Source organism: Grampus griseus (genome assembly GCF_964374135.1).
Source record: "Grampus griseus genome assembly, chromosome: 3".
NCBI classification, from domain to species: domain Eukaryota; kingdom Metazoa; phylum Chordata; class Mammalia; order Artiodactyla; family Delphinidae; genus Grampus; species Grampus griseus.
The window spans coordinates 165,824,448-165,836,724 of NC_139019.1; the positions used below are offsets into that span (position 1 = coordinate 165,824,448).

The 12,277-nt window shown below is 47.8% G+C and overlaps 1 protein-coding gene across 4 annotated transcripts in view; it reads left to right on the plus strand.

Moving 5' to 3' along the window:
• Nucleotides 1–2,667: 2,667 nt before the first annotated feature.
• DNMT1 (DNA methyltransferase 1) overlaps nucleotides 2,668–12,277 on the plus strand; it is a 42,407-nt gene continuing 32,797 nt past the window's right edge. For 2 of the 4 annotated variants that reach the window (XM_082652289.1, XM_082652286.1), the window contains exons 1-4: nucleotides 2,668–2,809; nucleotides 10,571–10,607; nucleotides 11,130–11,237; nucleotides 11,427–11,646. In XM_082652289.1, the coding sequence (XP_082508415.1) occupies nucleotides 2,730–2,809; nucleotides 10,571–10,607; nucleotides 11,130–11,237; nucleotides 11,427–11,646 (445 nt within the window). In that variant the 5' untranslated portion in view covers nucleotides 2,668–2,729. The remainder of the gene's footprint in view (nucleotides 2,810–10,570; nucleotides 10,608–11,129; nucleotides 11,238–11,426; nucleotides 11,647–12,277) is intronic. The other 2 variants (XM_082652288.1, XM_082652285.1) reach the window with 1 other exon arrangement.

The window sequence follows — 12,277 nt, forward strand, 5'->3', positions numbered from 1 at the left end:
CATTGTCCCTGCTGCTTACTGAGCCTGTGATCTTGGGTATAAGCAGCTTCCTTTGTGACAAATATCCTAGACCATGGGAAATGGGGGTCCTGATATCTCCCTTTATGGCGGCTAAGGATTAAATTAAATAACTCCTAAAGATTCTGGTACAGTAAGAACAGAAGTGCTGATTAAATATGAAATTAATAGCTATTAGTTCTATTCCTAATATTTCAGCCCTCCTGGATCCTGCCCTGTGTGGGTAATGCATGGCAACCAGAGGGTCTGAGGTCCACTTCTAGAAGCTCTCCACCAGCTGTCGGAGGAACCTAGTTTGTGTGTGTTTACCAACATGTTCACTTGTAAATCTTAATACAAAAATGTAAATATATGCCATAACTTCTAACTCCATTCTGATGCTTTTTTTGTTGTTGTGGCAGATAAGTACTTTTTTTTTTCAACTCAACCCTATCCTATGAATGGTTTATTTCTTCTTTATTGTGGTAAAAAACACATAGCATTTACATCTTAACCTTTAAGTGTATAGTACAGTAGTGTTAACTACATGCACATTATTTTGCAGCAGATCTCTGAAACTTTCATCTTGTAAAACTGAAACTCCATTCCCATTGAATAAATCCCCTCCCCCCCCACCCCCCCAGCCCCTGGTAACTACCATTGTTCTTTCCCTTTCTACAAGGCGACTAAATTAGATACCTCAAATAAGTGGAATCATGCAGTGTGTCTTTTGGTGACTGGCTTATTGCACTTAGCATAATGACCTCGAGGTTAATCCAGGTTGTTGCAAAACGGCAGGATTTGCTGAATAATCCACTATATGTATATGCCACATTTTCTTTATCCATTCATCTATCCAAAGACATTTGGGTTGCTTCCACCTCTTGGCTATTGTGAATAGTGCTGCTATGAAGGTGGGTGTGCAAGTATCTCTTTGAGATCCTGTTTTCTATTCTTTTGAATATATATCCAGAAGTGGGATTGCTGTATCATATGATAATTCTATTTTTAATTTTTTGAGGAACCTCCACGCTTTTTTCTTTCTTTTTTTTAACTTTTGGCCGTGCTGAGTGGCATGCGGGGTCTTAGCTCCCTGACCAGGGATCACACTCGTGCCACCTGAAGTGGAAGCATGGAGTCTTAGCCACTGGACAGCCAGGGAAGTCCCCACACTTTTCTATAGCAGCTGCACTATTCTAAATCCCTACCAACAGTGTACATGGGTCCTAATCTCCGTGTTCTCCCCAATACTTTTTGTTCTGATGGTGGCCATCCTAATGCCTGTGAAGTGATCTCATTGTGTGTGTTTTTTATTTAATTAATTAATTGGCTGCGTTGGGTCTTTGTTGCTGCAAGTGGGCTCTCTCTAGTTGCAGCGAGCAGGGGCTACTCTACGTTGTGGTGCACGGGCTTCTCGTTGCGGTAGTTTTTCTTGTTGCGGAGCACAAGCTCTAGAGTGCAGCCTCAGTAGTTGTGGTGCACGGGCTTAGTTGCTCCACGGCATGTGGGATCTTCCTGGACCAGGGATCGAACCCGTATCCCCTGCATTGGCAGGCGGATTCTCAACCACTGTGCTACCAGGGAAGTCCCCTCATTGTGGTTTTGATTTGCATTTCCCCGATTGGTCATGTTGAACTTCTTTTCATATGCTTGTTGTCCATCTGTACCTACTTTATGGAACTGTCTATTCAAATCCCCTGCCTGTTTTTTAATTGAGTTGTCTTTGCATTGTAGGAATTCCTTATACATTCTGGATATTAAGTCTTTATCAGATATACGATTTGCAAACATTTTTCTCCCATTCTATTGGTTGCCTTTTCACTTTGATTCCTTTGCTGTGCATGAGTTGGGGTTAGGATTATTTTAATGTAGTCCCATTTGTCTATTCTAGCTTCTGTGACCTGTGCTTTTGGTGTCATATTCAAGAAATCATTGCCAAGTCCAATGTCGCGAAGCTTCCCCCCCGCCCCCCCCCCACATTTTCTTCTAGGAGTGCCATAGTTTTAGGTTTAGGTTTAGGTCTTTAATCCATTTTGAGTTAACTTGTATATACGGTGTAAGGTAAGGGTCCAGTTTCATTCTTTTGCATGTAGATAGCCGGTTTTCTCAGCACCATGTGTTGAAGAGATTATCCTTGCTCAAGTTCTGGTGTTTTTTAAAGCACACAGACTGTGGAAGTGGCCCAGGTCTCCCTACCAGTGAGATCTTTGGTGCTACTCGCGTATTTTGTGCATCCTCAACATTTTCTGGAGTAAGTGCTATTAGACCCTTTTCACAGATGAGGAAACTAAAGCTGGGTCCAAATGACCTGCCCAAGATCGTCATAGTAAGCAAATAGGTGTAGGTGGGATTGGAACTGAGGACTTGAACTCTAGTGCCCACATCCTGGAACACCCTGAGGATGTTCCTCATTTTTTCCCTAGCAGGCGGGGAAAGAACGAATGAATGAAGGTCTCAGGCAAAGCTCCCAGCAAACGGAGGAGCTTGGACAAGCCCACTGCTCCACGCGGGGGTGCGCTCCCGTCCCGCGCATGCGCGGCCCCTACGCAGGGCCAGCCACACTGCGTCTACCCACACATGGTACGGCCTCCCTCCGTGTGGTACGGCCCGCTTTCCCCCACGCCCAGGCCGGGATGGTACGCGCTGCCTCCGCTCGCCGCCCCTCCCCATCGGTTTCCGCGCGAAAAGCCAGGGCTGCCTGTGCTGCCGCCGCCTCTGCTGCACCTTCCAAGATGCCTGCCCGTACCGCCCCAGCCCGGGTGCCCGCGCTGGCCTCCCGGGCCTTCTCACTGCCCGACGATGTCCGCAGGCGGTAGGTGCTGCGGGGGACTGCGAACCTGGGGTGGGTTGCACGGTGTTGGGGGTGGGGGTGGGGGTCGTTTCCCCTCCGGGTAGCCCGTGGCCGCCGCTGACAGGCGGGCGCGCATGCGTGGGATGGCGCGGCGCGCGGCGGCAGTTGGCGCGGGCAGGGTGGCACTTCCGGTCGCGCGCGCCCCTGGCCGTTTGGCGCCAAAATGGGCCGAGGCCCTCTCACAGCTCCCTGGTGACTGGAAACTTGGGGGTCTCTTCTGACCTCAAAGTAGAGCAAGCCTTGGGTTCGCCTTGGGGATCCCCTTCCTGGAGCAGCCTCAGGCCCAGCCCCTGCCGCCAGCCTGGTCGCGCAGGAAGTGGGCAGCCCGCGGCCTCAGAATACCCCTCGGCCCGGGCACTAAGGCCTCCACTTCCGGTGCCCGGTCCTCTCGAGGGGGTCGGGCCGGCCTGGTCCCCAGGGGTATTTTGGGGGTCCCCTCGGTGCCCCCACGCCACGCATCCCGATGGCAGCCTCCAGAGACAGATGTCGCCGGTCGGGGGACGGGCGCGGCCGGCTCAGGTTTGCGAGCCCCGTCTTCCTCTGGGGGCTCCCTCCATCACCTCATACGGCTAGGGTAGGCGCATTCTGCAAGGAACTCTTCACATACCGTGAGGGCTAGGGCTCGGACGCCGTGAAAGCTGAGTGGTTTCTTCTAGCAAATCGGTGCCTGTGAGCCGTGGGCATCAAGGAAGCCTTGCTAGGGAGAACTGGCTGCAGTTTCCTCCGTGTGTGTGTGTGTGTGTGTGTGTGTGTGTGTGTAGGGGGAGTGAGGGGCCAGCACCTAACATCGGGGACTTAGCCAGTCTTAGCTAATCTGTGCACAGGGGTCGGCGGCAAGACCGTTGGGCCCAGGCTTCTTGTTCCTGAAGGGCATCAGTTTCACTCCTGGAAGCTTGCACACCTCACTTGGAGCACTAGTCACGGGAGCCTCGACCAGCCCTGAACACTTCCAGCCAGATTTGTGAACCTGATCTTGCCATTTCTCTATTTCCCTGTGCTTGTTTCCTAAAGTTGTGCCAGTCCAGTCCTGATTTGGGCTTTTGGGCGTGGAGAGTAGGTGTTGCAGGCATTTGGGTCTCCCTCCCAGGCGTCAGACCACTTCTTAACCACAGTTAGAGGGTGCTCTGCCTTGCTGAAGAATCCCTATAACTTAAAAATGGAAACATAACTTAAAAATGGAAATGGCGTTAAGGAAGTATCTGGCTTCACTTTAGACCCAGGACAGAGATGTTTGGGCCCAGCCTTCCTTAACTTGATGGTGGGAATGCCACCTCCACTGGCTCATCTAACCTTGGGCAAGTTTCATAAACAAGTTACATCTGTGGACTAGGACAGTTAACATGGGCTTTAAACTGCTATTGGATTAAATGAGAATATGCCTGGCACATAAAGGCCCCCCCCCCCGCCCCGTGTTAGCATTATTGACTAATCTAGCTTGCTTTTTTTCCATTCTGCTAATTGTATAAAACACTTTACATTGTCTCATTTAATCCTCAAGTGTTCTCAAGAGTGGTTGCCACAGGAGTTAACAGCAAGGAAGCAAAGATTCCTGTGGAAGTCTGCTTCTTGCCAAAACCTTTCCCTTCAGCTAGGGCTTTTATTGGGCCAGAGCAAGTGTTTTGTTTGGTTGAATTTGAATGTTCTTAGGTGAGTGTTACAATCCGCCATTCACCCTAGGTTCCATATTACTTTGAATGAGAATTGCTTACTGTGGCTATAGAGTCTTGGGTTTCTGCCTCAGACCATTGACATTGTCAGCTTATGTGACGCTCTCAACAGCTTTTCTTAAATTTTGAATTTCAGCCTATAAAATACACACATAAGCATGGCATTCAGTACTCCTTTTACAATACTCCCTTATACCTCCTTGTAAACGGAGGTAGAACTTTTTGATTCATGGAAATTAGGGACCTCATATTATGGATTATACTGCTAAGTTCAGTAGAATGCTCTAGGAACAAAATGTAGGCCTAGACCTCACTCAGGCATTTCTGTCACTTGTGCTAACTTGTGTTTATATGGCAGCTTCTTTGAAAACTCTTACAGTTACATTAACTATGTGGCGATACTAGAAAGTATTCTTAACATTTGGATTTTTAAGTTTAACTTTTTTTTGAAGTATTTTATGTCCTAAGTCTTCTAAAAATAACGCCTTTCAGGACAAGCCACATTTTTCCACTTGCATTTTCTTACTCTGTCCAAGCCACCATCTTTTGTATAGAAAAAGCAATAGTCTTCCTACTCGTCTTTCTGTTGCCACTCAGGTCTGCTTTCTATAAGTGGAAACTGTGATCCTCTTTCGATACAAGTTGGAGACAGAGGTTTTCCTGCCCCTTACACTGCCTAATGCACTTGGCTTCAAGTCCGGGATCCCCGTCCACTTGCCTGACTCATCTTGTGCTCTTTTCCTCACAAACCACACAGGTTGCCTTTTAGGTTCTCAGGACCTGGGACCGTGCAGAGCAACCAGTGTGAGGCTGGGTTCCACCTACCCCTTCACCATGCTGGGTATTGTCTCTTCATCCGTAAGACTGCTCAGAAAGACACTCCCCTTTCCCTGCGATGAGGTGTTGAATTCTGTCAGCGCATCCCGCATGCTGCCTTTGCAGCTTGGGAGTTGATGATGACTTGTTGTCTGAGCATGTTTGCCCCATTCATTGTACTTGCAGCTCGGTGTCCACTAGACTCGAATGCTTACATGCCAGACGTTCCCCTTCACCGAGGCCTGGATTTACATATTGATTCTAACAACCTCATTGCACAACTCATTTAGCCTTTGTAATTATGACAGCTTTCTTATCTGCTAGCCACTCTGATTAGATTAGAGTGAAGTTCTTAACTAGTTCCATGGCTCCTGAGTAGGTATGGAGGGCAAAACTGAGTTACCTTTTCTAGTTCTCCCCTGCACTAGGATTCTAGAGGTGCAGACTACTGGAGTTCAGATCCCACCCCACCCCTTGCCAGCTGTATGACCGAGTCATCTAACCTCCTGATGCTTTATCTGTAAAATGGGATGGAGGTGCCTGCTCCACTGGGGCATTGTGAAGGCTGAGCTGATAGGTGTAAACGTGGTAGAACAGCACCTGCACAGAAACCTCCTTCACTGCTTATCACGTGGCAGCTGTATGTTTCACTCCTGTTATTGGGGTGGGGGGCGGTGCATAACTTAAAGTACCAACACGCAGACCTGATACTAAGGCAGATACTAATATAGCAGTGTATGTCTGCTTATCATTCCAACCTTCCTGTTTGCCTGGTTTCTTGTATTATCGTCTCAACTTGCTCTTTTTAATTTTATTTATTTTTGGCTGCGTTGGGTCTTCGTTGCTACGTTAGGGTTTTTTCTAGTTGCGGTGAGCGGGGGCTACTCTTTGTGGCAGTGCACAGACTTCTCATTGCGGTGGTATGGAGCACAGGCTCTAGGTGCGTGGGCTTCAGTAGTTGTGGCACGCGGGCTTCAGTAGTTGTGGCACGCGGGCTTCAGTAGTTGTGGCACGCGGGCTTCAGTAGTTGTGGCTCACAGGCTCTAGAGCGCAGGCTCAGTAGTTGTGGCGCATGGGCTTAGTTGCTCCGCGGCTTGTGGGATCTTCCCGGACCAGGGCTCAAACCCTGTCCCCTGCATTGGCAGGTGGATTCTTAACCACTGCACCACCAGGGAAGTCCCTGGTCTTGCTCTTTCTCCTGCCACCTTAGCTTAGCTTTTGTGCCGGGTGTCCAGTCTATTCTTCAGTTAAGGTGGTTTTCTACCCTTAATTCTTTGTATCCTTGGCTTTTGTGATGCTGTTTGCCACCAGGGGACCTCTTCCCTGATTTCTGCCATATTCCTTTTCAATTCCTGGACCCTTATTTTCTTCCAGTCTTAGATTTCTGCTTTCAGCAGTTGGGGGTACAGCTGGAGAGGCCTCTTTGGAGAGCCCGTTCTAATTTCTGGCTGCCGAATAGCCATCTAGATAGCTATTCACTGAAATGTCACTCCTAAAATTCATGGTCTGCTTACTTTCTCCCACCGAAAAGTTCAGAATTTCTGGTACTGTATTAATTTTTAATTGCTGCCGTAACAAACTACTTCAGTCTTAGTAGCTTAAATAAAACAAATTTGCTATCTTCTGATTCTGTAGGTCAGAAATGTGGTGTGGGTCTCACTGGATTAAAATTAAAGTGTCAGCAGGCTACATTCCTTTCTGGAGGCGCTAGGGGAGGACCTGTTTCTTACTCTTTCAGGTTGTTGGCAGAATTCGGTCCCTTGTGGTTATAAGACTGAGGTCCCTCTTCTCTTGCTGGCTGTAAGGTGAGAGCCATTCCCAGCTACTAGAGGTGATGACATCTGTTGGCTTGTGGCCCCCTTCCTCCGTCTTTAAAGCCAGCAAAGCCAGTTCTCACATCACATCTTTTTGACCCTTCTGTAGTCACATCGCTTGAAATGTAGCTGGGAAGTTTCTCTGCTCCTAGGATTTAAGTGACTCGATTGGGCCTACCTGGATAAGCCAAGAAAACCTCCCCATCTCAAGGGCTGTAACCTTAATCACATCTGCAAAGCCCCTTTTGCCCTGTAAGGTAACATATTCACAGGTTCTGGGGAATTAGGGCATGGATATCTTTGCGGGGGGGTGGTCCGTTTTCCTTCGTACCACAAATATTATCTCTGGTAGCCCTATACCAACCGCCATGCAGCCCATTACAAAAGGCAGAGTAGACGGAGCTTTGTAACTTCTCTAGCATGTTCTCAGCTCCTGCTGCTAAACCATATTACAGACCAGCATTTCTAGTTTAGGATGTTAGAGTGATTTAACATCTTATCTCTTCCTGTCTGATATATTGTTTATTTCTGCCAGATTGACTTTATTTTTTCCTACTAAAAGATGCCTGATACCTTGGGTTCTACCACCCCCATGACTCTTCCGATGGTTTGTTAACTATGGAGCAAAGTCAATGATTTTGAGCCTGACATTGCTGACCTCCCTCAGACTGGCACCCACCTCCTCTCTCTGGACTTGCCTTTCTTCCCCTGTGTCAGCCCGACTTGTGTGGGTTCCTTGGGTGAACTCTGAGCCAGCGCCCCTGCTGTGCTGCTCCTGTTTCGGACAGCTCCCTCTGCCCGGTTCCCGCTGAGCTCTCAATGTCTCTGGATCCCTCCTTCCTGATGCTGATTATACCCTTTTGCTTCAGAAGCCTCAGATTTGAACTCTATTTGTCCACACAGTGGTTTATGTATATCTTTTTCTCCTTTAAAGAACTGCTCTGAGGGAAGCAACTAGGAATGAATTGTGGGATCTTAGACTGGAAGGGAGCTACGGTTTTCTTTTATAAGGTGGTTGCTGTTCTCTGTGACTCCTCTACCTGGTCCTTCATGTCTGCTTCTAATCCTCCTGGCTATGAATGTAAAGCAGATGTGAGGTAGTGTCACTAGTTTTACTGGGAAGGGGATGGGTGCTCCAGTGAAAGCCTGGGTGTCAGGAGCGGCGCACTGGCCAGCCTTCTTCCTGCCACACCTCTGGCTCCTCGGTGCCTGCCCTGGGCTCCAACCTTCCACTCTGGGGCCAAGCAGGTCAAATCCAATCTTCACAGGGCAAGACACTTCAGATAGTCTGAAGATTTGTTTCTCCCTGCCAGGCTAAATATCCCACTTCACAGGAAAGCTTCAAAGAATTCAGACCCACAGATCTGTCTCCTGGCCAGATGTAGGAGTTGTCAGCATTGTGGAAAGGGCCCTTTGATGGGCTTCAGTCTAAGTGTTATCCTTGACACCTGAGGTAACCTGGTCGAGGTAGGAGCTGTGTCCTGCCAGGGTTTTGTGAGGAGAATGACTGAAGACAGGTAGGTGTGATGCTCCTGCAGCAGCATGTAAGTACCGAGTTATGCAGTTGTCCTCATCCAAGGCTCTCCCAGGACCTGAGTTGCTTTGAGGGTAAAATGACTTTTGCCTGGAAGGGGCTTCACATGCTTCTGGAAAGCTTGACTCGGAATCTTGAGTCCAAGTTACACAACATATGTGAAATATAGTATATTACCACTGTATCTGGAGGCTGCTAAGTCTTTCTTTTTTTTTTTTTTTTTGGCCGTACCTTGTGGCATATGGGATCTTCGTTCCCCGACCAGGGATCGAACCGGCGCCCCCTGCCTTGGAAGCACGGAGTCTTAACCACTGGACTGCCAGGGAAGTCCCTGCTAAGTCTTTTCTATAGAAAGGCCTTTCCTGACCATCCAGCAAGTCATGAGGTCCCTGCCTGGTAGTGCCTACATCCCATCACTCAGCTTGTTGCCTGGAACAGGGCCTGGCGTAGAGTAGGCACCCACAGATGGCAGTGGTGGTTGAAGCTAGAAGCAGGATCCACGTGCACTCGGAGTAGCCACTGTATGTCATTAGTCCAGCAAAGCCTGTCACTCAATTCCTGGCTGTGCTGCTTACACTTGCCCTCTGGGAAGGCCAGCCTGGCAGAGCTCTGTTCCTGTCCTCTGGGCTGCTGGTAACTGAGTACCTAGCCTGGGTGCTGGAGGGGAGGAGCCATAGATGGTGGAGGCCCAGTTCCCGCCCAGGGTGCTGCCCCTCTGCTGACGGACGCTTGCCCAGCTGGTTAGACCTGTTCTCACCCAACTGCCCACAGTCAGCACCCAGGCTAGGAACAGCAGCCTCCCCATTTCCTCGGTGTCTTCTAGTTTTGTTCCTTTATTCTTTTTGCTCCCTTCCTCCCCAAAGAGGCAAGATACTAATCTTCAATAATCAAATCAGACCATGATTTTCCAGCTAAACTCATGACAGTTCTGTACTTGTGAATGACTAGGTACAAACATTTACAAGGATGAGCTCTTGCGTGAGGCGCCAGCCAACTTTTCTAGCTTCATCTGTCTTCCTTGTGTGTGGGCACCCCCTGCTGCCTCAGATGCCTTGACTCCTCCATTTTCCTATATTCCTCATCAGGAATATGCTGCCACCACCCCATCCTGGCCTTTGGGAATGTTAGCTGGCTGTTCCCCACAGCATCCTGTCACCCTGGTCCACTCTTTCTAACCTCTGTATGCCCTCCTATGAAATCTTGTCAGGTCCAACTGGAGGAAGACCACCTGTAGGTCAGTTAACTTGGGAAGGACCCCAACTGTGTGACCTGCTTCCCCTTTCCCAGTGTCTTTAAAAGAATGTTAAAAAAAAAAAGAAATAATGTTGTTCTAGAGCTCCTATATCATCTCTTACCACCATCAGAAAACCACCCCCCAAAAGGGGGGCCTCATTCATATTGAAAATAACTTTTTAAAAAATTAATTAATTAATTTTAGTTTTGGCTGTGTTGGGTCTTTGTTTCTGTGCGAGGGCTTTCTCTAGTTGCAGCGAGCGGGGACCACTTTTCATCGCGGTGCGCGGGCCTCTCACTGTCACGACCTCTCTTGTTGTGGAGCACAGGCTCCAGACACGCAGGCTCAGTAGTTGTGGCTCACGGGCCCAGTTGCTCCGTGGCATGTGGGATCTTCCCAGACCAGGGCTCGAAGCCGTGTCCCCTGCATTGGCAGGCAGATTCTCAACCGCTGCGCCACCAGGGAAGCCCGAAAATAACTTCTTAACGTGTAGGCATTACAGTAGGGCATTCTAGACACTGGGGGAGGGAAAAACCATTGTATTTTTTTCTAACATTCATGTTAAACTTATTTCCAAAGTTCTTTAAACTGTGGTATTCTTACAGGTAGACAATGTTGCTTAACAAGTGTTTGTTTCTTCCCTTTTTCTTCCCCCAGGCTCAAAGATTTGGAAAGAGATAGTTTAACAGAAAAGGTAAGGTAATCTCTACCTTAACAAAATTTATGATCAAATGTGACCAATTGACAGATACTGTGTAGTTCATAAAAACAAATTTAAGTGGAATTGGCTCTCTTTTCCCTAAAGTTGAGGATACGTTGGATGTTTTTGTCTAATGTGCTGTACTAATAGGATATTATTGGTTAGCTTTTGGTAGCTCATCGAGTTTCCCCGTCTGGGTTCTGTAGCCTCAAGTCTGGATTATGACGTGTCCCGGTCACACTGTTTTTCAAAATCAGTTTTGTTCTAGTACACTATTATGTATCTGTTTCACCTCTAATCTTTCCATTTTTCACCACTCTGGAGATGGTGTGATATGATCTTAGTGGAAACATCACGAACATGTCTTGTGAATATTTAGTTTTCTTTTTAGCTGACTCAGCATTGCCTGCCATTCAGTCATTGTTAGGTGACCAGGCAGTGTAACTATTTGTGTATTGGTCCATTAGTTCATAGCTTGGGAGTGCAGAGACTTCTAAACCTATATCCTTCCCTTAGGAATGCGTGAAGGAGAAATTGAATCTCTTGCATGAATTTCTGCAGACAGAAATAAAGAATCAATTATGTGACTTGGAAACCAAATTACATAAAGAAGAATTATCAGAGGTAAGTCCTCAGCATCCCAGTGGCTAGAAAATGTTTCCTCCCATGTAACTTGTCTGTGACCAGGGAGGCAGAATAATCCCACCTCTCCCTGTTACCTGATAGTTACACAGGAAGCGCATGTGTTTCCTTATTCTCTCATTGCCACTTGTTTACATTCACTGCTACTTAAATTATCCTTTCCTGCTGTAGGAGGGCTACCTGGCTAAAGTCAAATCCCTTTTAAATAAAGATTTGTCCTTGGAGAACGGAGCTCATGCTTTCAGTCGGGAAGTGAATGGATGTCTAGAAAACGGGAGCCAGACAAGTGGTGAGGAGCACAGAGTGGAAATAGCAGAGAAAAAGAAGTCCCCCAAACCTGTTTCCAAACTTTGCATGCCCAGGAGAAGCAAGTCCGATGCAGAAACAAAATGTAAGAGTGCTTGACTCGTTTGACCTCGTTGGAGTCTGGTACCACCTAAGGGGAGGACAGACTTGGCGCCATAGGGTCTGTCTGTTCCCCCCCCACACAACCCCTCCACCGGCAGTACTTGTTTTTTGTGTATCTTTTTGGTTTTTTTTGTTTTTTGGGGACGGGGGTGGGGGGTGGCTGTGTTGCTCGGCTTGTACGATCTTAGTTCTCCAACCGGGGATCGAACTCGGGCCCTCAGCAGTGAGAGTGCCGAGTCTTAACCACTGGACCACCATGGAATTCCCTCTTGTGTATACTTCTAACTAGCTTAGATATATACCTGCAATTTTTGTCTTCAACCAAGTTATAGAGCATTAGATCCCCAAATGTGGTTGAATTTATGAGGTATAAGATAACAGGAGCTACTGATGTTTATTACGTCTAAGTTACATGCCTGCTTAAGCTGAACATTTATTCTTAGACTCCTTCCCCGCTTGTAGTCAGAGTAACTCTTCTGGAATTTTTAAAAATAAGAGCATGGGACTTGAGCTCAGGTCAGGTGCTTGGCCACTTCATCTTTTGACGAAATAAGCGGAGGTTCTGTTTCCTTTTCCGTCTCAGGGTTGGGCCCCTCATACAAGAGCTTGTGTTG